We start from the raw sequence: 27829 nt of genomic DNA, 5'->3' as shown, positions 1-27829 counted from the left end.
ATTAATTTGTATCAAGATGTAGACAAAAGATAAATGTTTTGTGAACAATGACTATTGAGCAAGTCTCAAAAAAATGTCCTGTGCTTAACCCTAAGTTTTTAATTTTTAAAGTTAATCACAGTCTTCAAAAAATATTGCTGTTGGTTGACAATACATGCTTTAATATACTATCAAACCACAACAGTTATTCCTATATTTAATTAATAGTTACTTGAATGAAATAAAAAACTTAGTGTTACGCATGAGACATTTTTTCAAGAATAAAACATTCATGCTTTAGGTTTTTTTCTTTTTCTAAAATAAATACCTTATTTAAAAAATTTGTTGCACAATTGTTCAAATCTAATTTGCAATTAAATTATTTCAAACATCTCTAAAAAATGCTTCTTGACAAAATTTCAGTTTTCCATGCATGTTTACAAAGTTCAACAAAAACAAGTACTAATACAAAGTATAAAAACATCCAGCATTCAGCTCCTGGCATTCATTTGAATGTAGAGCATCTTGTATTCAAATTATGTTTTTCGCAATCACAAATTGGGATAGGACCCTACTTGTTGGGTTTCTTGTTTCTACAAATGAAATTGAATAGAAATGGAGAAGAAATTTGCACCCGTCAATTGGTGATGTTCTAGATTAGGTAGTATGAGGCATATCCATTTTAAAAAAAGGTAATTAGGACGCAGTTATAAAGATATAAATATATGGTCAATTTGCATTCGTACACTTGTCATAAAAATTATATTTACAGCGTATACTGTTATGGTATTTTTTTTATTCTTTATCAATCTAAATGATGGGAATTAGAATTCCGAAAATTTTGTAGTTAGTTAAAGTTTTGCTATTAAGTTTGTCAAAAAAGGTGTTCTTCTATAGGTCAACAAAAATTTTACATACAGGAAAAAAAATATTTTAATGTAAAATCTGCTTGAGTTACGCCTTGAATGAGCACAGACGATTTGCTACCATGACAAAAAATAGTCTCTCCAAATAAATATTAAAAACAATGGGCTAGACTTATTCTCATCCTCATGATAATCTGAAAAATCATAGGAACATCAAAAAGTCGGATAAGATAGTCATCAGAGGGCAGTTTGTCATTGCTCAAAAGAAAGAAAGGGAGAAATAAAGAAAATAAAACAATCTTTAAATTAAAGCATTTGTATTTATTTATAAATGGGTTTTAACACATTTAAGTTTTATACATACAAATAATAATAAAGCTCACCTGAACACTAACTCAAACAATACATCTTCACAATTCAAATCCAACAAAGTTTTGAACAATGCCATGGTAACAAGACACAACTAAAATATGAAAAGAAAAACAGTATGTAGTATTACTTTTCAATTCAAAACTTTAAAAGATTATTGAATATTCTAAAACAATATTTACCCGACTTTGAGCTCCCAGACGATCAACTAAAGAATTTAAAACCCTATGTCCATCATACGATGCTGTCAGAATGAATTTTAAAAACATCTGCAGTAATATTGGTTCTGTTATGGTGCGCATGAAAAGTTCAAGATAAGCAGTCGTTGCAATTATTTCTTCAACTGTATTCTAAAAACACAAAAGCTAATTTAATAAATAATACTCTCAAGAAATAGTTGACTAATATAAAAATTAAATCAGCTCTGGATTTGAAGTTCAGTTTGTTGCTTTCTTTTCAAACACAATAAAAGAAAAATGCATTACATATAACACAACAAGAAAAGTGTTTTTCAATAAAATAGTACTGTCTGAATCATCTTACTAAAGCACCCATGAAACGAGATTTCCATAATGGTATAATTTCATGAAAAATGAACACAATATGGAGGGAGATTGATTTGATTGAAATAGAAATCTCCACAAGAACCGAAGTCTGTGAAGAAAGTAAACAGTCAAACATGGATGCAATGCTTTATCTTGGTTTACTCAAAGGTTCAAAATGAGATAATATCATTCAGGTTCACTAACATGAAAATCCAACTGGTTATTTTTGATAAGGGGAAAAAACAAAAGTTTTAGAAATATTTTTAATTTCCATGGGAAAACATAATTTCCAAAAAAAAAAAAAACTATGATTCCAAAGTATTCAAAAGTTTTCAGTTGAAAAAAATTAAATTAAATTCCAGAAGTCTTCAAGAATTTTCAGGCGTACAAAGCTGATTCATATACACAACAAAAAGGTTTCAAATACAGTCAAACTTCGCTACAATGATCTTTCAACGGACTGGCTTAAGAGATCGTAATAATCCAGGGTTTGCTACATCTGATTTTTCAATTTAAGAAAAAAGAAGTCCAAATGTGCCAAGATACTTCAATAATGAATATATTTATTATATGACATTTCTATTAGTGATTAGGATGAAATTAGTAATATTAGTATAAACTAATGTACTCTGTATTAAACAAACTATAAAAAATGACCTTTTTCTTATTTATGGGAGAAAAATATTATATTTCGTTACAAGCTTTCGAATTTTATGTAAATTATGTTGATTTTCATGTAAAAGAAAAAAAAATCTACTTGTTTGACTAGTTTCTGTCATAAAATGTTTTTCTCAAAACTCTGACAGATGCCCTAGAGTTAAAATTCTGCCAAATAGCAGCTGCAGTAAATTCAGAGAGGGAAAATTCCATGAAAATTGAGAAGTGGCTTTTGTTGCTTTTCAATTTCAGAATAAATGTAACATAACCCCCTTCAGAAAAAAGCTTTCAGAGTTTGCTTCATTTTGTTAGAGTCAGTGTAAAGTTCACAATATTATCAGAGGTACAATAGGTGAGGTATGTGGTTTGGACTAGGCAATTCTGGTGAAAAATGGGGGTAACTATTGCAAAAGATGGTGCTTGTTTTTGTAAAAATTGGTAAGGGACATAGCTGGGGCAAATGCCATGAAAGGTTCAAAATTTTTGGATCACTATAACCAATTCTCTAGAGTTTTGTGATCATTACAAGCATTTAAAAATATATTAACATAGGGCTTCAGTCTATTTAAAAGGTTCACCACAACCAGGAGATTGTTACATCCTGGGTTTGTTAAAACGAGGTTTGACTCTACTAAGAAACACATCTGAATTATAGTTAATTGCATGCTTTTAATGGCAATGAGTGCATATTCAAGCTAATCACACAGTCAGCTAAGCATTGATAATTTTTAATGCTATGTTAAACACAGCCAGCATTTCATGAAAAAGAGAAAAACAAATACATAAAATCTCAGTTATGGAAGCAAAAGCAATACAACATAAAAGTTACAGTCACAGCAGTTGTCTTTCTCACTGTGGTGGCTTGCAAGAAGAAATGTGCAATGTGATTTGAAAACTGGTTGATTCACCAAAAATATTGAAGTATGTATTACACAACTAATAAAAGTTAATTTTATAATTAATATGCTTTAGTACTTTTTTTCAAGATTAAAGCAATTAAGATTTCATTTTCAATACACTTTCTCTCTCTAAAGCTCTTACTACCTCAAATAAATAAAAAGGCATAAAAAGAATAAAAGGGAGCCAAAAAACAAAAACAATAACTTCAATGTCAAGCTCTGAAATTTACTTTCTAAAATGAATTAGTTTATGAAGTTTTTTATGCATTTTTTAAATCTCAAAGCCTTATCAAAATTAATAAATCTATATGTAATCAAAAGGTTTTAAAATATTTTAAATAAAAACTATAAATATATTCATGAAAAACATTCCGTACAGAAACACCATCCATAAAAAAGAATGAAGTGATGTCCTTCCAAACATATTCAATATATTTTATATGGAAATTAGTAAAGTGTTAAAATCATTTTCTAGACCACATCAAACACAAAAATAATTTATAACCTAAAAATGAGAAAACATTTAGAATTCAAATATTTTTATTACAGAATACATTAAAAATTTTACTTTTTACAGTCTAAGAAATGCAACTAAGCACTACATTTACAAGCGAATAGAAATAACTGCAAATAATATTAGTCTCGAAAACTTAAGGTTAATTACATGCAAAATATCATGACATGCATCACAAGCATGCACTAAAAAGCTGCCAACCTTTTTATATTCAGTATTACCAACTATTTTGTTTATTTGAACGGTTTAAAGAAACCAGTAATATTCTGAAAAAACTTTTAAGGAGACTTCATTTTGTGAAGAATTTAGATTACATTTCTATTGATACAAAATCTATTTTTTAATTCGTATTTAAACTTAAAAGAAGATAAAGCAACATATAAAGGCACAAATTAGCAGGGAAACAGCATAATTGTGTTTCCAGAAACCCCTTTTAAAAGCTTGACATTGCTTTGCTCTAAGAAATCAGGGACGGATGCAAGGGAGGAGCAATGGGGGCGATCGCCCCTCCCTTGAGGGACACTCCACGGGTAATATTTCGAAAATGAAGCTCAAAAAATGCAAATTTAGAGGAGTTTCATTGATGTTGGGAGGAGGGAGGTTTGGGTATATGACCCTATCTCCTAACTGTTTCGGAATTAAAGTCAAAAACTTTTGTAATCAATATTTTGAAATCAGTATACATAGTAAAAAGTAGGTAATAAAAATCAATCGCCCCTTCCTTGAAAAATTTCTGGATCTGTCCTTGCAAGAAATGCAACAGATTGCTTTTGTCAAATGTCTTTTCATCCATAAACTCACTTCTTTTGCATTGAAAAGGGGTTCATTGTAACCAAAACATGTGTAAGTAGTGTTCCTGCTAATTTGTCCCTTTGAAAGTTGTTTTATTTTTTTACTTTTCAAGCACAAAGGTATTTATTCGTTTCACACTTCATCTTGCTTATACATATCTAATAGCAAAAATACTTGCAAAACTTTTGAATTCTAAAAACAGAATTTAATAAATAACTTTTAACTTCATTCCTCTTACTGCTTTTCATTACTACGTCTAGCTTACAAATTATTAATGAACATTTTTCCTTATTTAATTTTATTCCGGAAAACCGACAGCATTGTTAAGAAATTAACTTCACTTAAACTAAGGTGAATCGTATAGTGCTTTGAATTAAGGATCAAATAGTTTTTCAAATGTAATATCATGTAGAAGTTTTTTTGCATGAAACATAATAATATTGCTTTGATTCGACCCTGCATTATATTCTTTTGATCTCATCTTAAAGCATGTCATAAATCTGCATGAGGTACCGCGTTGGCTTCCTGACTGTTCTTTTGGTACATTCATTGCCTTGCTTAGCTTCCAAGCTAACTTACGTTCATCACCTTAATTTTTGCACACCAATGTAGCTTCAAATTGGATTTAAAGCTCTTAAAGGTTAAATTTCAAAAACTTTTTTTCTTTAATATTTTGCTTGATTTGAATTTTATTAAATTTGGTTTGAAACATAGATTTCAACAATTAGAGAGAGAATAATAAATGCACCTGCGGCAAATAGAATTTATTCAATTTTGCTAACGCTCAAAAAAATTAATTTCTGCTTCCAAAGATTAATTTTTAATCTATAACTTGAACATTCCATTTATTTAAGTAAAAAATTGTTCAAACCTTTCCCCACTGAATTTCTAACAAGTTCTATTTTTATCAGAAAAACTTCAAACTCCTTTTATTATTTGTTTTCCTTTTTTTTTAAACACTTTCGCATGTTTTTTTTTTCTCTCAGATTCATTTATATTGGCTAAATTTTTCCATGACGTGAACTTTTCGAGAGACATGAAATCAAAACAAAAAGCAATAAGCTCAAAAGGTACGATTAAGATTTCAATTCTTTATTTCTCTGCTGGTTACTTTTTCTCTTTTTTTTTTTGGAAAATTACCCTACGGAATATATTTTACTGAACAGATAAATAACACTCTCTTAAGTCATTTCATATTTATTAATGACAAGTTTAAGCCTTGACTAAAGGGTGCCATAAGGAACCCCCAAAACCATACTTATGATAAACAAAGGTTGGCAGCTGAGGCAAGGGGTGAAACAAGAGTGCTAAGAGTTGTTCCTTGTTATTTGACAGGATTAATGTCAGATCAGACAAACACCGCAAGTCCAAAGCCACAATGAGGAAAATCAACTGCAGTACTGACCAAATATTTTGAAGTGTTTTCAAGCCTGGCTACAGGCACTGCTACAGCTTCCTGATGTCACCATACAAATGCCACAGCAACAAGTGGAAAATAGAGGAGAAATAGGGTGCATATTACTTTACAATAACACAATTCATTAGAATATAATGAGGTAATTGTTGTCAAAAAAAGGAGTTTTGCCCAACTAATTGTGAAAACAGATGACGTTACAAATTTAATATTAATCTGGGATCCTTGAAAAATACTCTACTTTGAAAATCTAAATTACAATTTTATCTACAGAAAGAAATTAGTATTCTTTAAAAATTACTTTTAATTTGAAATTATAAAGTTATTTTTTCATTCATACATCATAAAAGCTCAATCTTAAAAACACCTTTCCTGAATATCAATTTTAGAAGCCTTAATAATAGCTTCATGATTATATCTAAAGTATTTTTTTCGCAAAAACAAATAAATCCTCCTGGCATTAATGCAACACACATTTACAAATTAATAGTTGAAAAGCCCAAAGGAATTAAATATAAAACCAATAACTTAACTAATCTTAAACCAATAACTTGGGTTGTTTTTGCTCTTCATAAATGTTAACAAAACATGGCTCACTCTGGGAAAACTAGAAGATTTCACTTGACACAAATTTTTGTACCCCCCCCCCCCCCTCCATCAAAATATTAGAAATACAACTCAAACAATTTTGCCTTCTAATATAAATATTTTAATTTTTTTTTCTTTTTATTGAGACAAAACCTTTATAACACAGCAATTTCAAAAAATCTTTATGCTTGGTGTCTTATAAAGTGGGAGAAAAAATACCTGATGTAAAGCAGGCCCCAAGACTGGAAACAGGAAACCTTGATAAAGGTATTCCATAAGTTGTTCTTGGACTAGAGGATGAGCAACCTAAAAGAAAATACCACATTATATTTTAACACAATAAACTAAATTTCAGGAAACCTGTTCAAATTACATATATACTCTTGTGTCTAAATATTCATTTTTACAGCCGACTAGGGTCAAGTCAGAAAAATCCAAGCTAGATTTTTCTTATTTAAAGTAATACCTTTGCTAAATATTTTATCAAAGTTTTTGGCTAAAGTAATTTAAAGACACCATTAGCACTCATTGTCAACACATCAATAACATTGGACATCCTCATATAAATAATATCGAGTATCCAGCGAGTTTCACGGCATGATAATTTGATGCAGGGAAAGGCTTTATTGTGACAAGGCTGAACTTAATTGGGTAACTTAACTGTTTTACTGGTAAGACTGTCATTTCAGGGGAATGAAGAAACGAAAAAAACGGTCAACAGTGAACGCTACCTATTCGAGTTTAAGTTACAATTTCAACAATCAAAATATCACCAAACAGGCAATGGCTTCATTCAAATGTAGAAGCAATTTTCACCCGTCATACCTTGACGGGCGATTTTCTAGTGTTTCAATGATTACGATTATCTTGACCATTCAAGCAACATTTATTACTTCACCATATTTGAAATGGTCGTTGCTGTTGAAATGTTATTCCGATGTTAAGTTTTTCCAAATATATACTAATAAAAAATGCATCTGTCTCACTAATTTTTATCAAGCAACCTAAGAAAATAAAGGAGTTTACTTAACAGAGACATTCAGAGCTAAAGTGGATCAATCTCATGAACCACTTGATCCCCTTTAGCTTTGAATGCCTCACAGGGTTTGTTCAAAGTTTCAAGACTGGTTTTTGCTGAGTAGGTTGAACATTCCTGTTCAACCTACAGGGTGAGCTAATGGGAGATGCGAGCTAACGAAGCGCAAGCATGTCACTGTAGCAAGCCCCCTACAGCCCCAACCTTGCTACTAGCGCCTTTTCTTATTCTTTCCTTTGCCTTAAGAAAGATCTGAAAAAGAAGCAATTTGACAGGATTTGATGCAGTGTACTGATGCCCAAGGGTTTTAGTAACTTTTAGTTTGCTGCACAAAAATGTTAGATGAATTTTGTATTCTCAGACCAAGTTTTGAAGCATCATGTTTTGAAACCCTGTATGTAGGTGCCAAGTTTAAAATTTAGTCTTGTTTTGGAAATGAAACAATCTCATCTGTAAAAAACTGATGAACTGAATTTTGCTTAAAATTGAAACTTTGCTCAAGATACCAAGAAAATTGTTACAAGAAAAAAATTTAAAAATTGTTACAAGAAAAAAATTTAAAAATTGTTTAGTTTCTTTTTCCAATACCTGAATAAGAAATTAGAAGCACAGTAAGGTTTGGGACTTGAACTTTTATAACAGAAATCATACAACTTTCTTTTTACAACAAAAAATTCATTTTATAAAATTTAAACTGGATACTTTGGGCGACATCAATGATGCCCACTTCAAAAGGCTTTAGTTTCTAGTTACATAATATCAATCCAAAAAAATATTTAACTAAGCAGTTGCACTCATGACTCATAGAACAATTTGCATCGCATACTTAAAACAAATATATTAAAATATATTTTCACATTACCTGAATTACTGCATTGCAGAATTCTAGAGAATTAAGAAACATTGCAAGATCAGAAATTTCAGCTATATCTTCAGCTGTAAATCGATACCAGTCTTCAGCAACACTGGGCAGTTTTCTAGGGAGCAGTGAGTATAAGCCACTGAGTCCTGTTGCTAACACCTAAGGTGAACATCATGAAATTGAACAACATAGTATTTTTTAAGTTGTTGTGTTTTTTGAGAGAACACATTTCATGAGAATACATTTTAAGCAAATATTTAGAAAAGTTCACAGCTTCTTAGCACAAATAAATTTAAAACAAAAAATTAAAAACCACCACTGATTAGTCTATACAATAAGATTCTCAACTGATAAATGAACTGATTTTCAAATAGCTTTATCTTTGTAGGATTTTAATTAATACAAACATTAAGCACCAAATTAACATTTTTTAGTAATTTTTTTACTGAAAACTTATTTGCACATTTAAAATACTGGTACCAATTGAAAGAACGAATTTTTATGCATATGATTGAATTTGTTTTAAACTTCCAAACTATACAGAACTGAAATGATAACTTTTTTTTAGTAAAGCCTTTCACACTTCATATGCAGCAAGTTCATTGTTGGTTGCCAATCAGAGAAAGCTAATAACTTAAAATTTGTCTCTGTTGCCATTTTCTACCTCTTAAAAAATGAAATACTTTTCATTGATTTTATTAAAAAAGCTAAGTTTTTGAAAGAATTTTCAATTTCCCTTCTGGATTCAGCTTTTACGATCAGCTAAAAACTTGGATAGGTGTGATTATCTGTTTTTCCCCTTCTTTATCTTTCAGTTATCTAGAATTTTTTTTTAAACATTCAAAATTTAAAATTTCTCTCCGAAAAGATTTTTGTTAATATAAGAGGTGGCCCTTGGGGATTGTGTTTTAAAAATAAATTAAAAATTACTTCTAGAACCAATTCATTAGAAAAGTCATGATACATAAAAAGTAGCAACTACACTTGAAGTATTAATAAGTTACATGGATACTCTAACTGAAGATTTTATTAATCAGGTCCATTGCAGGAAATCTGTTTTTCAGTTAGTACAAGTCTGACAGAAAAGCTTTTCTTTTTTAAACTCAATTTGCAACAATTAAATTTCTGTAAAAATGAAATAAAAGTCTGAAATTTTCTCTCAAGTTACAGCTTTAAAAAATTGAAAGCACACGATTTGATTAAAATCGATTAAACATTAAAGGGAAAGAAATTAATCCCTTTTTTTAAAGTGGGACTTTCAAGTAATCTCATGAGGGGGGGGGGATTGAAATAAATAAATAAATAAAGCCGGAGTTGGACGTTTCAAAATCCAGGAGTCAGAGTCAGCCAGTTTCCTTTGGACTCCGCAGCCCTGGTTGTAAAGGACAAAAGAGTTCAGATCTAAACGGGTACCAAGTTCCATAGTAGTTCCTCATAGATGTTGGATTTTCCAATAATCTTCAATTCATTTAGAAAACTTCCTTTTTTTTATATCTTTCTTTGATATTAAAATTTTAATTGTTTTCAAAACATTTATCTACTCCAATTATAAAGTAACTTGCCAAGTTTTAAATCCAATATCAAAGAAAGTAAAAAAAAATGGTTTTCTAAATGAATTGAAGAATATAGAAAAAATCCAGCATCTATGAAGAACTGCTATGGAACTTGGTACCCGTTTAGATAGATCTGAACTCTTTGTCGGTGACAACACCTACCCTGATCCTCATTTCAACCAAACTTGCCTCCTTTTCCACATTTGTCCTTTGCTGGGATATCATTAATTTTTGAAAAGCTAAATCAAAGGTTATGTTGGAATTTAGACAATTAAATGTAAAAGCATGTTCAAATATATGACTCCCTTTTTTTCCTGCTTTTACGGTGCACTGATTTCTTGTTATTAGTAGTTTCGAAGATATTTCTTTGACTGGGGACTTGGGGCAATCGCCAATTTAGGGCAATAATCGTCTGTTTCGGCCACTATCGGTATGGCCGAAGTACTTTAGCTCTTAGGTCTTTAGCATCCACAAATTTGATGACGAAAATTGGGAAAATTGCTAAGACTCACAGTTTGCAAAATTTTTCTGCAATTTCTATATTGCCCGGGGGATTCATCATAATGTAGATCGTAAAATATACATTTATTTTTTCTTTCTTTATTCCTTTGAAATTATATTTACATCACCAATGTCTAGTGATGTAAAATACCCGGGTATTTATTTTTAGGGGTAAATACCCAGGGTATATACCCGGGTAAATACCCAAAATGGGTATTTACCCAGGTACTTATTTCAAAAATTTATATTCAACTAAAATACTTTTCTGTATGTATTCCACTATGTATATATATAACCAACCATATACAAAACAATAAATTTTTGCCCAAAAATTGTATTTTGATCACATATTTAAAGAATTATTGTGTGTATTGTATGTCTCTGCATGACATGAGCACTTCAAATTCACAAAGCCACTTCTATTATATAATACTGGTTCCACGTAATCTTCTCCACCATAACAAAGGATTCATACTTTCTAATCCTTCCCACACTATTTTCCTTCCCCATATCCCAGTCTTTTCCCTATAATGAACAAGTTCAGTCTTCAGTTGAACACTATCTAATTTCATATGCTTCCCAACTTGATAGATAAACGTTAAACCATCGAGCAGATCAGGTGGTTTCAAATCCTCGCCTTGCATCATTGGATCCAAAATATCTGTAGCAAGATGAATTGGACCAATGCCAAATTCTTTCCTTTCTTTAAACTTATTCAAAATTTCTCTTTCTTCATTTTTTTGCAAAGGTGACATGGGTTCCAGTAACATAATCTCTAATTCGTTGAACTGCCATTGACTAAATGTATTTGCGGATCATTTGACTCCAGAGATAAAGTCAACTTCACCATTGATTCTAAAATATGAACCATTTTATCAATACGAAGCCAAAAAACTTAATCATCTAGGAGCCTTTTCTTAAATTCACTGGACAACTGGTATTCACTGACTGCTAGAGTTTGAAGTACAAATTTGTTAGCTTTTAAACTTTGGAAACAGTACAAATAACTGCCTCATCTGGTTTTTCACTGGAAGTTTTAAAGAAGAAGCAGATATCGCCACCTCTTGGTTTTGAATTTTGACGAACATTGCTTGTAATACACGGCTTCATTTTATCGTTTTCACAATTTCAATTGTATGCCACAGAAAATTTTGAAGTGATTTCATTGCGAATTTTTTTGTGCTTATAAATGTGAAAACGGTTTCTATATTTGCCACATTATCACTTAAACAGCAATAAAATAAATAACATCATAGTCTTAATAACTTCTCAGATTATCCTTCCAAACATCCCTCATGCTTCTTCTTTTTTTTTTTTTTTTTCATTTTGGATATGACTAATCTAGATTGTGACTTTGAAATCCTGAAGTTCATCATTGACTAGCTTATACTTCTCCAATTATGACATTGTAGAGAAAGATTCTTCGGTTCACAATATGTTTCTTTCATAATTTCATCAAGTCTTTCAACAAAAAATATTATAAACTGTGTAATACATATGTATGTATCAGTTTTACCAATTATTTCATATTTAGATTTAACAAAAAAAAATCCCATTCACTTTTTGCATCTTTTTGTAAAATACCCTGTTTTTGGGTGTTTACCCAGGCCTTGGGTAAATGCCCGGATAAATACCCAAAAAATATTTATCTACCCGCTGGGTATTTACCCGATCCACATCACTACCAATGTCTGAAGCCTACCTTTTACCTCAAAGAAGGAGTTGAATGTTTTAACTCTTTTGTTGAATTCTTAAACCACCACAAGATAGTGAATTCAAGCTGTAGAAGGTGCATTAAATTATTTGATGGATCATTTTTCATTTCAGTAAAACTTTCAGTATTGTTTAAAGCCCGATTCTGTATAAAAGTTAAACACTTTATTTTAACTTCAACAATCTTGTATTGGCAACGTTTGAAAAGTGGTGCTTTGTTGTTTTGATTTATTTGGCGAAACATTTTGAAAATGTGCCGTGAAGTGATTGCACTGTAATGCTCATAAAAAACAGCGTAGTTTTTTGCAATATTAATGTAGTTTTCTGACTTTTCAGATTTTTTCCTTTACATATGCATGAAAATCTATCTTTGTGCCAAATTTCAAGCATGTGAGGTACTTAGAAATGTGTAAACATTTTGATGAAAGCCAGTCAGTGTAAAAAAAAAAACAACTTTTAAACATTAATAATTCTATTACTATTAGGAGTTCATGAAATTTAGGATTATAGGTCTTCTATGCAGCTCTATTAGAGATAGAAAATTTCAAGAATGTAGATCTAATAGTTTTTGTGAAATGAGGGGATTGAAAGTAGTATGAAATGGTTCGTGTAAGTTACACATAGGCAGATGCGTCGCCAGTTTTTAGACATTCCTGATTTATGAACATCCGACACACTGTCAGGTGTCTAAATCAGCTGGTGTTATTTATCATACTTCTATGGAAAAAAATACTTGCATGCATTTCTAACAAGTATGAAAGTACTTTTTAGCTAAAAAATGTCTGCTGCTCTAACACCTTAAATGAAAGGTAAAAATTTTCACAAACAAAAAAAATATATATATATCTTACTGGACAAAAGTTGGAATGTTCCGCAATATAGACACCAATGCTCTCATTTCTCCGAGATAATGCCATGCATAACAATAAAGCATCTCTAGCTTGTTGACCAATTGCACCTTCTCGATGAACAAAAGGAATCAAAAGTGAAAATATGAGAAACCTAAAAGAGTTTCATTTTTCAAAAGTTAGATTAATAAACAGAATTTCAGTCATTCATGAACAGTTAATGAGATATGAAAATTACAACATAGTAAAATATACAGACAAGTAAAATATAAAAACCTTAAAAATATCTGTAACACTTTTTACAACAATATGATTCATAATTATTTCTGAACAAAATTATTGATACCTTGTGATACAAAAACCATTTAACTTAACCATTTAACTTAACCAACCAACTTTGCTGAAATTACCCTCTTAAAAATAAATATTAGATACAAAAATATTGACAACCTGGTTATGACATCCTACATCACGACTAAATATTTTCGCACATAGTTCTGCTTTAGCCCAGGTTTACAAAAGGTGATAACTTACTTCTAATTAACAAATAATATTGTTGAGGAAAAAATGAAAGTATGGTATGTACATACTGTAATAATGCACAGAATCTGTAAGTATGCTTAACATGTGTTACCTTTCGTTTAATTAATATATTGTTCTTTCACTTTAATCGATTTTCAAGATACAGGGGTCATAGTGGATTCAAGTAAAATTTTCTGAAGACAGTGAAATTTTCTGAAACTATGATGAAGCTTGACCCCCCCCCCCCCCCCCCTCCTCCAATCCACTTCCAGTAAAAACTCTTCAAATATGCATGCAAAAATCATTGGGGAAAAAAAAAAAACTTTCAAAAGTCTTTTTATTTTACTTTTTTAATGATTTAGAATGTGTTATCAGCCCAAAATTTTCAGGAACAGCAACCCAATATTTCCAGAACTTCCGGATCAAAACACCCGAGTAATTAAATTAGACATATATTTGGAAAAAATCCAGTTATTCAAATTTTTGACTATCGAAATGGGACTGGTCCCAATTGATTTGATAATTGGAGTTTTACTGTAGCTTATTTTTATATTTTTATCAATCCCTAATTTAAAAAATTTAACTTAAATTCAAAAATCATAACTGCATAGAAGAACAAATTTTAAGCAATGCAATATTGATTCTCTTAAAGAATCATTTCTATCAATAAAGTTAGGGAAGGGGGGGGGGAGAAATCAGGGTGAGATGCGTAAGAAACTGTATCAAGATAACAAGAATAACTTTATAAAAATCAAAGTTTCACTACACTGAACTGAGAGGCATCACAAATGAACATGCCACAAGAAAAAAAATGCATCCTACTGATTCTGATAATTTTAATAAATTAATTTTACAAAGGGCATTTTTAGTCTTCACAAATATTTAAAAACAATAATAATAATAAAAATAATGCAGAGTTTTACTTTGACACATGCTTTTCAATTCACTTTCAGAAGTACTTAAGTTGAAAGCAAGATATGCAAGGACTACTCAAGATTAATGCAAGGCTCTATCAGTTAAGAGCAGAGCAAAAAGGTAACAAAGTACAGCAAATACGAATGTAAGTCAATTGTCAATACCAAAATACTAGTTACCATTTCATTTAAAAAACATGCAAGTAAAATGCAACATGAACAGTAAGTAACTATACATGCTAAATATTAAACAGCAGTTTTTGAAAGAAAAACATTCAATGTTCCAGAAACTAATTTCATGGTCACTATAGGAAAACTTTTTCAAACCAAAATAATGAACTAATAAAGGGGAATAACGAAATAAAACAAACCCATGCAGCCAACATACATGTCTCGTTTTTCTGACCTTGTAGATCCATGGTCAGAGCTTGCTCCAAAAAATACTTGCAACAGGTCAGGAAACTGCGTAAGACAGACACACAAAGTGTTTAACAATATGATGAGCCTTTTCTCAACGTCAATATGAGCACATTCACCACATGAGGCCAGCAGTCGCAGAAGGGGACGAACAATTGGTTTGTGGAACAAGAGGTCTTGATGACAGTTGGTGACTAAGATCTGCAAAACCAAATCAAGAAATAATGATCTTAAATTAAAAGGATGTTCATATCATACTAAATACTAATACTCAGACTGCTAATTATTTCAAACACACCAATGAAGTATCTTATGTCACAAAAAATATTTAATTTTAAAAATAAATCTTCCAAGTATATTTGGCATAATTATACTTTATGAATAAGCAACATTATAAAAAAAAAACTGGCAAGGCTTTTAAAACGATTGTTAATCATTCTCTTAAGCATGGGCGCCCATACACAAAATTTTAAGAGGGGGGGGGTTCAGATATTTTCCGCATGGAAACCGATTTCAATACAGATTAGAGACATTAAAATTTGACATTTTTAATAAAGTATTCATCAATGGCTGGAAAAGAAATGGTTTTTACATTTTTGCAAAGAAAAAAATACTAAAAGCAAGGAAGTTCTCAATTCTAGGTGGGGTAGCTTGAGCCCCCCCCCCCCCCCATATAGGCACCCTTGCTCTTAAGGATTAGGGGATAAATTAACTCTTTTGCAACTAGCATGTCCATCTTAATATGGGGCCGGCAATCAAAGTATTTTTTTTTTAATTTTAAATTTAGTATTAGTTCCTATCATTATGGTTAAATTCTGATTATAAACAAAGTCATTCAGAAATTCTATGATTTACCTCATAAAATTTGAGTTGCTCTTGCTTTAAAATATCTACATATTCTCCACTTCGCATAGACCATGACAACAATTTATCCAAACATCCTTCTTTTAATAAATAGTTGAGTAAAGGACCAGTGGGTTCAGGTTCAGTTTGAGGATTTCCGTTCTTAATACAAACATTAGAGTGTTGTGCTTCTTCTAAAAGAAGGGTTATCATTTTTTCCAGATGGTGAATGACGCTGCTCACATCATCATTCGTTATGGAACACTGTTGCCAAGATCTTAAAAAGAAGAAAATTATAAAAAATAGATTTCAAGAAAAAATCGATTAAAAAAGGTAATTAAAAACATATACCATTTTTGATACATAAAAAAATCTGTTATAGTGCATAAAATGGACCTGAAAACTCAAATTTTCAGTTAATTGCCAGAGGCGGTTATAGTTTAGCAGCAACTTTTTTATTAGTAGTAATTAGAGATGGAACAAAGCTTCAGCCAGGCCGAATCATGAGCTCTGATTTTGACTGAAACAATTTATGTTGCGAATTTTACAATTGTTATTATATAAGATATTGTCCTTTAAATTCAAAATTCTACCTTATGATAAATCATAAGAGAAATGTATATTTAATTTTAAAATTTGCGTATTGAACCTTTGTAGCCGAAATTCAATCAACAATCAATAAATCGTTTACTAGCAATGTATTCTATTCAAATTAAATTTGCTGGACTTAAGCCTAAACCTTGCATACTAGCAGATCAGAGTGGAACTCGTAGCTTGCAATGCATCAGGCACAAAAATATGAAGATACCTGGTGATTGAGAATTTGATTAATTAATACAAGTAGCTTAACAACATAGAGTAATTCTACTTTCAAACTTCACCCTAATTTATCAAAACAATATGACAAATGAAAAAAACACTTAATTTCAGAAAACTATTATTAAATGAAATACCACCCTTCCCCCACAATCACACAGAGCTCCAAACAAGGAAACACTCTTGTAATCAATTACTTGACACTATCCAACTCAAATAGAATTAATTTCATGTCTTGAATAAATGTCTTTCTCTACTTAAAACATGCTGTATTATGTTATGATAGTGCTTTAGATATAACAATTTTCCAAAAACATTTTGAAGAATATTAAGGTGCCACATTTTGAGGATTTAAAATTATAATTTAAATTTAGTGAAAATATATTATTTTCAGACCTAATCATGTTGCATATCATTGAAAACTTCAGTAAAAAGGCTGGCAAATGGCACCTGCTTCAGCCTTCTATCTTAATTAGAAAATATTCTACGTCATTATGAAAATTGAGTCATGTGGTTTGACCCATGTTTGGTACTTTTCTTCAAAACGGCTTCGTATTTTTCAAAAATAATTTACATTTTTCTATACCCTTATAAACACTACTGCTGTACCAAATTTTATCAAAATCTGAGAGGGTGAGGTAAAATCAGTGCGTTGATTTGACACGGAGGAATATCAGGGACTTATTCCAAGATAAAAGTTTTTCAACCATTTATTTTCTTAGTATCAATGTTTTTGGACAATAAAACCTAATTTTGCCTTTTTGTATTAAGATATATCAGACATTGGAAACTGGTGCTGATTTTCCACCTTTGTTTAATTTAATAAATTGAATCACATGTTCTGTAACATAAAAATAAAATACAAACCCATTTTTTTCTATCACACTATACGCTTGCTGCCAATGAGTTTGAAATACTTCTAAGCCAGCCCCCTCAGGCAACTTAAAAGAATACTTCCTCCTCAGACTGGAGCGAAGAGGGCTGTCTCTTTTGAACATCCAACTCATCCTGTTTCAAGGTCCAATTTACATCAGCGTATCGCCTTGTTCTGTGTTTTCATTGTCAAAAGAAGCATAGATAACTGATGCATGACCACCTTAAATAAATTTAAAAAAGTTTATCTTTTTTTAAAGAAGATAGGCACATTAAATTTAAAATCTTTACCCAAAAAGCGCTGATATGAGAAAAATATTCTTTTACTGATCTTTAAACTACCTATGTTACAAATATTAGCACTTTTCCAATTGGATATTAGAGATGAGTTCGGGCTCATTTTTGAGAGCCCGAACCCACCCGAGCCCGAAAATTTGTAACCGAGCCCGAGTGATATTGTCTCGGACCAAAATCCGAGCCCGCCCGAGCCCGAAGGAAACTTTCTTGTATCAAAAACCAAGCCTTCTACAGTCTGACATGATCTCTCTGTTAATGAAAAATGTTACGTCAAATGTTCTTCATTAATAGAGAGAAGTTTCTAAATTTTCTTAAAATGCTCCACTTCAAATGCATTACTGTAGGACATATTGCAATAGTAATCGTAAAAAAAATACTAAATAAGCATTAATTAATTTATTTATTTGGTTTTTTTTTGGGGGGGGGAGGGGTAAATTTGACATCAATTGAACTGATTTAAATGTTACTTTCATTTTCTCAAAGTAGGAAAATGTTTATTTGCTTTGAATTTGTATGGAGATTGGCGATTGAATATCTGCACTTGAGCCCGCTTCGGGTCCGGGCTGAGCCCGTCTCATCTCTATTGGATATACCACTTGGTTTGGGGATAAGCTTACTTTCTTGGCAAAAATTGGAAAGTTACTGTTACATTGTTCCCATGTTTGCTTCTTTTTTTTAATTTTGCATTTAAGTGGAACTTTAAACATTTATCTTTGACTTGATGCATCTATTTAGCTGATTATTTTACGTGCTAATGGAGCATTTAAAAATGATTTTGCAAATTATTTTAATAAGATTTTGCAAGTTATTTCAAAGCTTGTTTTTTTTATTTGACAGATTATTTAATTTGGAATGGCTTCAATTATTTAGAGGAATATTTCTCATTTTAATGGAACTTTTATTCTTCCTTTGTTAAAAATCCCTTAAAGAGACAAAAAAAAAAAAAAAAATGTTCAAATTAAGTATTTTCTATAAAAGTTTAACCAACCCTAGCAACAACAAATAAGAAAATCTTCAAGATTAAAAATGCACCACGATCTAAGTGGAGATGGAGCATGTTGGTTCGCTTTGCTACTTCTTATAAATTTTATTTCATCAAAAAATATAATGAGCAGATCTATTTCTAACAGCTTTATATTGAGTATATGTTAAGGTTCAACCCCCTCCCCACCCCTGCTCTTCTCCAGAAAAAGGCAGCAGTACTATTGAAAAATTTTTAGGGTCTAGCAAGTTCATTTTATCCTAAAATATAGGCATATTACCATGAAAAGTTTTATTTTTAGGTTGAATTTTTTTTCTGAGCAAGTATGGAATAGAATGAACACTTTAGGAATTTTAGGAGAAAGCTTCAAATTTTAGGAATTTTAGGACAACTTTTAAATTTTAGGTATTTTATGACAATTCCTACCCCTAGATGTATAAATTATTTTTCCTTGCTATTCAACTTCAATTACAAGGTTTTAAAGTGGGAATTTTTTTTAAGAAAAGTTGCAAAACGCAGGGAGTTTTGGTGAGAAACAGAGAACATCTTTCAGTCTTTCACGGTCCCTCTGTAGAAGGAGGATGTGCCGTATGCAGAAGGTGAAGTCATGTAGTGCCTGCCATTTCTAGCTAAATCTTTAAATTTGGAGACTTTTCTTTAAAATTTGGCTGATTTTAAAACTTCATACTTTGATAACTGGAGAGGTGGGCAAACATTCCATGCAAGCTATTGCAGAGTATTTTGTCCAAATATCGAGTCTGCAACATGTTTTTTTTTTTTTGCCATAACTACTTAACTTTCCGTTTAATTAGCACATTTCAGTTTGTATGTCAGTATGACGAACTCAAAATCAAGTTTTGTGCTGATCAAACTGTTAATTAAATAGTTATGGCAAAAAAAAGTGTCATGTTGCAGCAAGGACAGATCTAGAAATATTTCAAGGAGGGGCGGTTGGTTTTTTAACTTATCTTTTACAAAGTATACAATTATGCATGCTTCGGATGGGGGGAGGGGGGGAGGCTGAGATAGCATTTTTATATAAAACTACTAAAATATAGAGATTTTACCAAAGAGGTCTTTAAACCTCTTCCTTTTCTTTTCTGTTGAAAGAGGCATTCTAAAATTACATTTTAGAACTTCAATTTCGTGATAATTCAGGGGGAATGTTTCGAAACTCCCTGCTCCTAACATTCTCAAAGGCCGTCTAAAATTGCGTTTTTTGAGACTTCAGTTTCGCGAAACTATCCGAGAAAAGTTACAGGGCCCATTCCTCCCCCTGAACTCTACCTAAAGATATCTGCAGTCACATTTTTAAGACTTAAATTTTAAGAAACGTCCGGGTGAGGACCTTTAAACGCCTCCTCCTAACACCAACGAAAATCATCTAAAATTCCCGTTTTAAACTTCAATTCTAAAAAGTTTCCAGCAAGGAGATTTGAATCCCATTCCTTTCCTTAATGTCATCAAAAAGGGCCTTGGTTTTAAAGCTTCTAATTTGGAAAAATTGCCTTTGCAGAGTCTCTCAAGGGGGGCAACCACCCTTCCTTGCATCCATTCTTGTGTTGCAGTATTTAAATTTGGACAAAATACTATAAAATTGGCCATGCAACAAAAAAGGTTTTACTCTGCTTTTTTGATTGTGACCTATTTTATTTATTTCAACTTGCAGATGCTGGCATTTGCTTAAAAATAAATCAATTTTTATTAAATCAGTTGACACAAGGACGGATTGTATGACATGATGTATATGAACAGAAACACATTTCATAAAAAGAACACTATAAAAGTACAAAACTTATTTTTAAAAAAACTTGCAAACGTTACAGCATTTTCAAAGTTCCAAAAATCATCAACATGAATATTGTAGTTTAACATGCAAAAAAAAAAGATGATTTTTTAAAAATTATGTTTATAATTGATGAACACGGCGGAATGCAAGTATTGAAGGGGGTAGGTTATATAATTCCTGCAAGGAGCATCAAAAGATTTACGAACTGCTAGAAAATTGGCACCAAAAACTAGTTATTTCAAAGTAAATTTCAGTAATTTTGGATCAAGAGTGAAAAACACTAATATGGTATTATGTTTCATTAAATAAATTTATGTTTTAAAGAAAATTTTAACTGCAATTGGATTGAAACATTAATAGGCCAAAATTTATCAATCTTCTGAATAAGAATATCGAATTTTGGGAAATATTAAAGAAAAATACCGTACACATCAAATAGTAAACAATTAACACCTGAACATTTTAGACCTTTAACAAATACAACTAAAGGTGGGAGGACGTATGAAATAAATGCAGCTATTAAAATATAATATTTAAATACATTTTATGTAAAAAAAACATCGGTTACAACTTCGTATTGCAGCTGTTAAAGCAATATTTCAAGAGTTAATTGAAACGTCCAAAAAGTAAATAAAAACACCTACTAACCTGAACCCTAAATTGGTCGCCATGAGTAATCTACTCTCGACGAAGAGGGAATTCAATATACTAGATTATTGTTTTATTTGTTGATACTATATTGTCGTTAGCACTAACTTGGCACTTTTTATTGCTTTCACTAATAATGCAGTATACATAAGTATAATTGATATTAAAAACTTGAGTTATTTTTTCAATAATGTGCAATATTTATTCCGCCACAGGTGGTCGAGAGTAAACATGGTGTCGGTTTGTATCCGATTGTGTTAGGAGAGGTTTGTGTATGCTTAAAATCAAGCAATTTTAATAGATGAAAATCTCATAGTGTCTTTCAATGTCAACTTCTGCAGTTTAATGTTGACACCTGATACCTGGATTATGTTTTATTAGCTTTTTCAGTAGTTCCTACTGTATTCGTAACATTGTCAAACAGTTGCAAAATTAAATCCAGCTTTAAATTGAATTTGATATTTATGAATTTTGAGCTATGTTTTTCAGCAATCAAGTTATGGATAGTATAAATTTAAACACTGCCTCAAGCACTGCTTACATTTGGGTATGATTTTAAGACTATTATATTCTTATTATCTTATTTTTCATGACCTCTTTTGCATACACGAAAACAAATATGCGGTGTATTTTTTGTTAAAATAATAACTTTTTATGATCAACTTTTTTCCTCTCTTGGTGTACAATAATTTTTCACTCATCTTGCATAATTGCCTGCTAATATTCCCATTTTAGACGTCAGTGTTATCCAACCAACAGTATTAGTAAACAACTTGGATTTCTATGTTCTAGCGGTAGCGGTGTCTGCTATTATTACTTTATTTTTTGTCATTAATGTTTTTCTTATGTATGCTTTCAGAAATGCGTATTATTCTTTAAATAATATATTTTTTAATCAAAGCATCAAATCCGTGAAAGCCTCGGTAATTCTCATTAAAAAACCTTGATGTTTATATTGTTGTGTTTATATTTTAAGTTGTGACTTTAGTTGTTTTTACTTATCTTCATGATAATAATGCATAAAAAGGCATCGTTATTATTCCAACCATACAATTGAGCATTTTGTCTAATTTCGTGGGATATTATCATTGCTGTATTCTTCGATTTCCTGACTACATTCAGTTGTAAAATTCCAAACTCCTGACTGTTTCCTTTGTTACCTACTCTGATAATGAGCAAACCATGTATTCTCCAACAATCAGTCACTGTATGTTTAAAAGTTGCATGTTTGATTATTATTGATTTGTTTACTAGTTCAATGAACCTGTCTTACAATCTTAGCTTTCCTCAAAATAACATTGACTCATCTACTTTTAAAGCTAGATTATCCACTTGTTTTGTTTTTTCCAGTTGTTGGTTATACAAATTTTAAAATAATCATAAGAATAATCTGTAAGAAAAGCTGGAGAAAGGGCATTGTCTTGTCTTTTTTCCACCTTGAAAAATAAATTAAATTTAAAAAAGAAAAATGACCCGAAAATATTGTCCTGGAAAAATTATGTTGTTCACTTACATTTAATAGGTAAATTGAAAGTTCAATATTATACTGGCAGAAATGATCAATACATTTTATTGATTTAAGGAACATCTTTATCCAAAATATCACTACACATGTGTTTAAACATAACAGTAATGAAATACTTTAAACAAAAAAAGAAGAATATGATAAGTTTATATTTTGAAGCTTAATTTAATGAAATTAGAAACACATTTTGTCCTTTACAAAGGAAAGCAAATTGGACAACCCATGGAAAACCATGTAAAAAAGAGAACTTGTTCTTTCTTGTAGTCAATGAGTTAATTTAGAAAAGGATGGAAAACACACTTAACCTGGGAGATTTTGAGTTGAAAACTTTTTGTTTCTAGTTATTCTAGTTTTCTTGTATATAAGCAAAAGTGTGTTTTAAAAAACAGTAATTTAAAACTGAAAGATATTATTTATTTTTTACTGTTACATAAATTATATGTTTCATTAATATTTTTTTCTCTATGTTATTAATGTTTTAGTATATTTCGGAAATAGAAATGTGTTCTTTTTTTAGCAAAAGGTCAGAAAACTGCAGGTTCTAATGGCGCTGATAACAACATCCAAAAAGCTGCTAAGAGTCTCCCCCCCCCCCCCAAGAGTGTGAGTCCTACTTCCAGAAAAAAAAGGGAGAGCAAGCCCCTCTCCAAAACAAAACACCCTAAAACTTTTTATGCCACCAGTTTGAACCTTAGCCTTTACTCCTGCATAGGCTTTCTGTGCCATTAGACCCTGATCTTTGACCGTTCCTTTTAGTTTGTTAGGCTTCAGCAATTGTTTGCAGAAAGATCTGACTGGCCCTTAGAGATTTTGCTTGTCCACGTTTAAAATATTTCCGTACTAAAAAGGAAAAAAAAAGTACCATCACAATAATACCTAATAATATCCTATATGACATCTTTTATAGAAGATTCTGTAATCATTTTTTCTAGTTTTCTATGGATTTTCAGCAATGTTTATTATTGGTCCAAGAGTCGAAAGTTTTTCCTTAATTTTTTGTAAAATATAAAAAAGAGGCTGAGGAATCTTCACTTAATTGTAAAAAAAATCTTGTTTTGAATGATCGAGAGATGCAAGGTTTTTTTTTTATTTTTTTAATATTGCAAGACAGAAAGAAAAAAAGACAAAAAAAAAAAAAAAACTTCACAAGTCTGGGAAATTTTTCAAAAGCTTTTGCTGGTCCGCAAATCAAGGTTGAGAAAACTGATAGATGGTTCAAATATTGACTAAAACGTGGCCCTAAAGTTTCCGGGATCCCAATTTTAAATGTAACAAATTTGTATAATATTTGATCTGCGATTACTGATTAGATGCTAACTCTAGAGTGATAAAAATGTGTTCTATTAAATTATATAAAACTGAACTTTTCACAGCATTTTCAGTTCAATAAACTTTTTTATTTTATTTTCATGTGTAGAATGAATAATTCTTCCTCTACCATGGTAGAGTTGGGTAAAGACACTGAAAAATGTGACAAAAGTGTAAAATGTTTCACTATGGATGAAGCATTTTTGAATGATCTTCTTGAATGCTCAGTATGTTTGGAACAGTTAGATAGCAGCAGCAAAGTTCTACCCTGTCAACATACGTTTTGCAAGCGATGCCTACAGGAAATTCTCAACTCTCACAAAGAACTGAGATGCCCAGAGTGTAGAATTCTGGTAGATGTGAAAATTGAAGAACTGCCTTGTAATATTTTACTTGTGCGACTTCTTGAAGGCATAAAAAATAATGTGCGGCCAAAAAGAGTTGGAAGCAGTACTGATGTTATTTCTCGTAATGCAGAGTCCTCATCTGGTCAGCAACAGATACCACCTCACCCACAGTTGCCTCAACCTTTGGGGAACTTGCCTCGCACTCCTAGTGCAACTGATTTAAGAATGGTGCCAAAACAGGTAAAATGTTTGTTCCTACATGATTATTAATACATTATTTAAAGGAAAAATAATATTTGTGCTATTCTGAACTAGTGATGTGGATCTGGTAAATACCCAGCGGGTAGGTAAATATTTTTTGGATATTTACCCAAGGCCTGGGTAAATACCTGGCCTAGTAATAATAGGCCTGGGTAAATACCCAAAAACTGGGTATTTTACAAAAAAAAATGCAAAAAGTGAATGGGAATTTTTTTTAAGAATCTGAATATGAAATAATTGGTAAAACTGATACATATGAATTACACAGTTCATAATATTTTTTATTGAAAGACTTGATGAAATTATGAAAGAAACATGTCGTGTGAACCAAAGAATCTTTCTTTTCAATGTCATAATTGGAGAAGATGTTTGCCCTTTTTTGTAACCAGTTAAGCTTTTTACTTTTTGTAGAATGGCTTTTTATATCTGAAATTTGGCTATCAACATAGATTAGGCATAGCCAACACATTTAATGTGAATATCATATTAGATTGCTAAGTTGTTTCACGCAATAATTCTTTAAATATGTGATCAAAATACAATTTTTTGGGCAAAAATTTATTGTTTTGTACATTATACAAGGTGTATTCTGAAAGTAATGCAATGGTTTTTTTTTTGGCTGCTTTTATTGTTCGAAGTATAATTGAACTACTTGGTTTAGATGAGGGGGGCCCTAAGTTTTTCCGGAAAACCAGTCTCAGGGTTCTTCGAGCTGTGGAAATGGCTGGATGTAAGACCTCTGCGCATCGACCGTGTCACGGGAACAATGGTACGCCATTAAGTTTTGTAGCTTAACCAACAAAATCTCTTAAGGAGACTAGCAAAATAATTCTTGAGGCTTATGGGTTCTCTTCTATGTCCTGTTCACAAGTTTTGACATGTTTAAAGACCCTTGAAGAGGGCCGAGAAGAGATTCAAGATGAACAACGCTCTGGGCAGCCATCAACCAGCAAAACCGACAACAATGTGACTCGTGTTCCTCACATGTTGGACTTTGACCCTTAATTGACTATCAAGATGGTTGCAAATGAACTGAACATGTCGTCTACTACTGTGTTTCGCTTTACTCAAGATTTAGCCATAAGAAAAGTGTGAAGCAAGTTCGTGCTGAAGCACCTTGCCATAACGCGCTATGAATCCGCGAGTTCCTGGCTAAACACCAGGTGAAAACTCTGTCCCAGCCCCCTATATTCCTGACGTCGCCTCGACAGACTTTTTGTTCTCTCGGATTAAGGCAGGCCTGAAATGAACCCATTTTTCATCCCTAGAAGAGATCCAATCATCCCTGACGAAGACCTTAAAGGAGGTCCCCAAAAACGCCTTTCAGGACACTTACCAGTCATGCCAGAGATGATGGAAGAAATGTGCAGAAGCCCAAGGACATTACTTTGAAGAGTTTTTAGTGTTTGTGCAAATCTGTTCAATAAATTACTTTTAAAAAAAATTGCATTACTTTTGGAATAGACCCTGTATATATACATAGTGGAATACATACAGAAAAGTATTTTAGTTGAATATAAATTTTTGAAATAAATACCAGTATAAATACCCATTTTGGGTATTTACCTTTAAAAATTAATACCTGGGGATTTTACATCACTATTCTGAACCAAAATTTCATTCTCAAGCGAAATTCCATTTTTCCAATGCTACAAATCACTATTACGTTTGTTCTTTTATTTATTTATTTTTTTTCAGCTTACAAAATTCTTTTTACTTTTATTTTCTAATGGGGCTGCGGTGGAGGCATTGCCTTTTACGTAGCCAGTGCGAACCCCAAGCTTAACATTTACTCTTTCACGTAGCACCATTATCGGCGGGATGCCATTGCCAAGAGAATTTCGACGCCCAGTTTCCCCACTAGATGGAGGCACCTGACTCTATTCAATGCAAAACTGCACTAGGAATTTAATTTTGCCAAGTGATACTCCATGCCCAATGAGTACTCGAGGAATCTTTTACATGCCCCATAATCATACGACATGGACACTGTCAATTTTCTGTATCTTGAAAATCCCCGACTAGAGCCAGGTTTGATCCTGCTCCTTTAAATGTGAGAGGCCAGCGTCTTAACCACTATTTATCGAGGCTTCCTTGTTTTGTACCCAAAAAAATTTACTTACCCAATTGATTAACCTGTTCAACAGCACTAATTGTAACTTAAAAAATTAATATTGATATTAAAAAACTAAATTCATTTTTGGTAAACTTTTTTTTTCTGCTAAAATGCCATAAATTTTTTCATTTTTCAAAAAATTTAATTTTTTGTACCCTGAAATGAGCATTGAAAGAGATCCAATGGCTTGTTAGGAATTTAATTTCATAAGTAGTAAGCATTTAGATATGGAAGCAAAAAGATATTCAGCTTTAAATTTTTATCAGGGGCACCCATCTGGGGGGGGGGGTCAAGGCACAGACTACGCCATTGAAATTTTTAGGGAGTAGGAGTGTTTTGATGGGTATTTTTCTCATTGTGGAGCTTTTGCTTCTGGAGGGGGGGGGGGTGCGAACTTGCCTTTAAGGGGAGTGAGCACCTCTGTTTTTATCGTGCTGTCCCAACTCATGGTAACGTGCTTTGTCCATGCATTATGATCGTTACAGTAAAATAGGAAACCGCATGCTTTAATTTTTTATAATAAATTTCATATTTCTTGATTACAGGTCCTTCAAGCATGTCCTTGTGCAAAAGCTCTCTACCCATATGAAGCCAAAGTACCTGGGTAATTTGTTTTATTTAAAGATTTTTTTTTTTTTTTTTTTTACCTTTTCAGCGGCCGCGCCACAGTGTGATATTGCGCTCTTAGATGTGTTATTTAGTGAAGTAATTTTGCATTGCAGCCACTTAAAGGGTTCAAACTGAAAATTTGTATGCAAACAGTTGTTTAGAAAATTCATATATTTTAAATCTCTGTGTGTATCTATGAGATGTATGATCTGATTTCAGTTTACTGTAGCTTGTTAGGGTGCAATAAAAGTCTTTTTATAGCACTTTTAGTTAGTTATAAACTTATAAATCAGTTGTCAGTCAAATTTAAAATACATTAATAAATCATTTGTTTTAAACAGCTAAAATTATTTTGATCTGAAGTATGATATCACAAATTAATTTTAATTGTGGCTTCATCGAGTTAGTACTGTTACTGTTTATAAC

At 31.5% G+C, this 27829-nt stretch overlaps 2 protein-coding genes across 2 annotated transcripts in view; one reads left to right on the top strand and one right to left on the bottom strand.

Moving 5' to 3' along the window:
* The window catches only part of LOC129233324 (FHF complex subunit HOOK interacting protein 1B-like), a 29401-nt gene extending 11746 nt beyond the window's left edge, over positions 1 to 17655 (bottom strand). The window contains exons 1-9 of the mRNA XM_054867373.1: positions 17516 to 17655; positions 15845 to 16109; positions 14961 to 15190; positions 13140 to 13290; positions 8522 to 8680; positions 6843 to 6929; positions 6027 to 6077; positions 1397 to 1564; positions 1229 to 1308 (exon numbers count right to left, since the gene is read on the bottom strand). Of these exons, the coding sequence (XP_054723348.1) occupies positions 1229 to 1308; positions 1397 to 1564; positions 6027 to 6077; positions 6843 to 6929; positions 8522 to 8680; positions 13140 to 13290; positions 14961 to 15190; positions 15845 to 16109; positions 17516 to 17655 (1331 nt within the window). The remainder of the gene's footprint in view (positions 1 to 1228; positions 1309 to 1396; positions 1565 to 6026; positions 6078 to 6842; positions 6930 to 8521; positions 8681 to 13139; positions 13291 to 14960; positions 15191 to 15844; positions 16110 to 17515) is intronic.
* Positions 17656 to 24180: 6525 nt separating this feature from the next.
* LOC129233323 (E3 ubiquitin-protein ligase SH3RF3-like) overlaps positions 24181 to 27829 on the top strand; it is a 39273-nt gene continuing 35624 nt past the window's right edge. Inside the window, 2 exon segments of the mRNA XM_054867372.1 lie at positions 24181 to 24657; positions 27340 to 27398. Coding sequence (XP_054723347.1) covers positions 24181 to 24657; positions 27340 to 27398 — 536 coding nt within the window.

This window comes from Uloborus diversus, unplaced genomic scaffold (genome assembly GCF_026930045.1).
Source record: "Uloborus diversus isolate 005 unplaced genomic scaffold, Udiv.v.3.1 scaffold_334, whole genome shotgun sequence".
NCBI classification, from domain to species: Eukaryota; Metazoa; Arthropoda; class Arachnida; order Araneae; family Uloboridae; genus Uloborus; species Uloborus diversus.
Note: the sequence above shows the minus strand (reverse complement) of the source record. Positions and strands in the feature narration are given on the sequence as shown.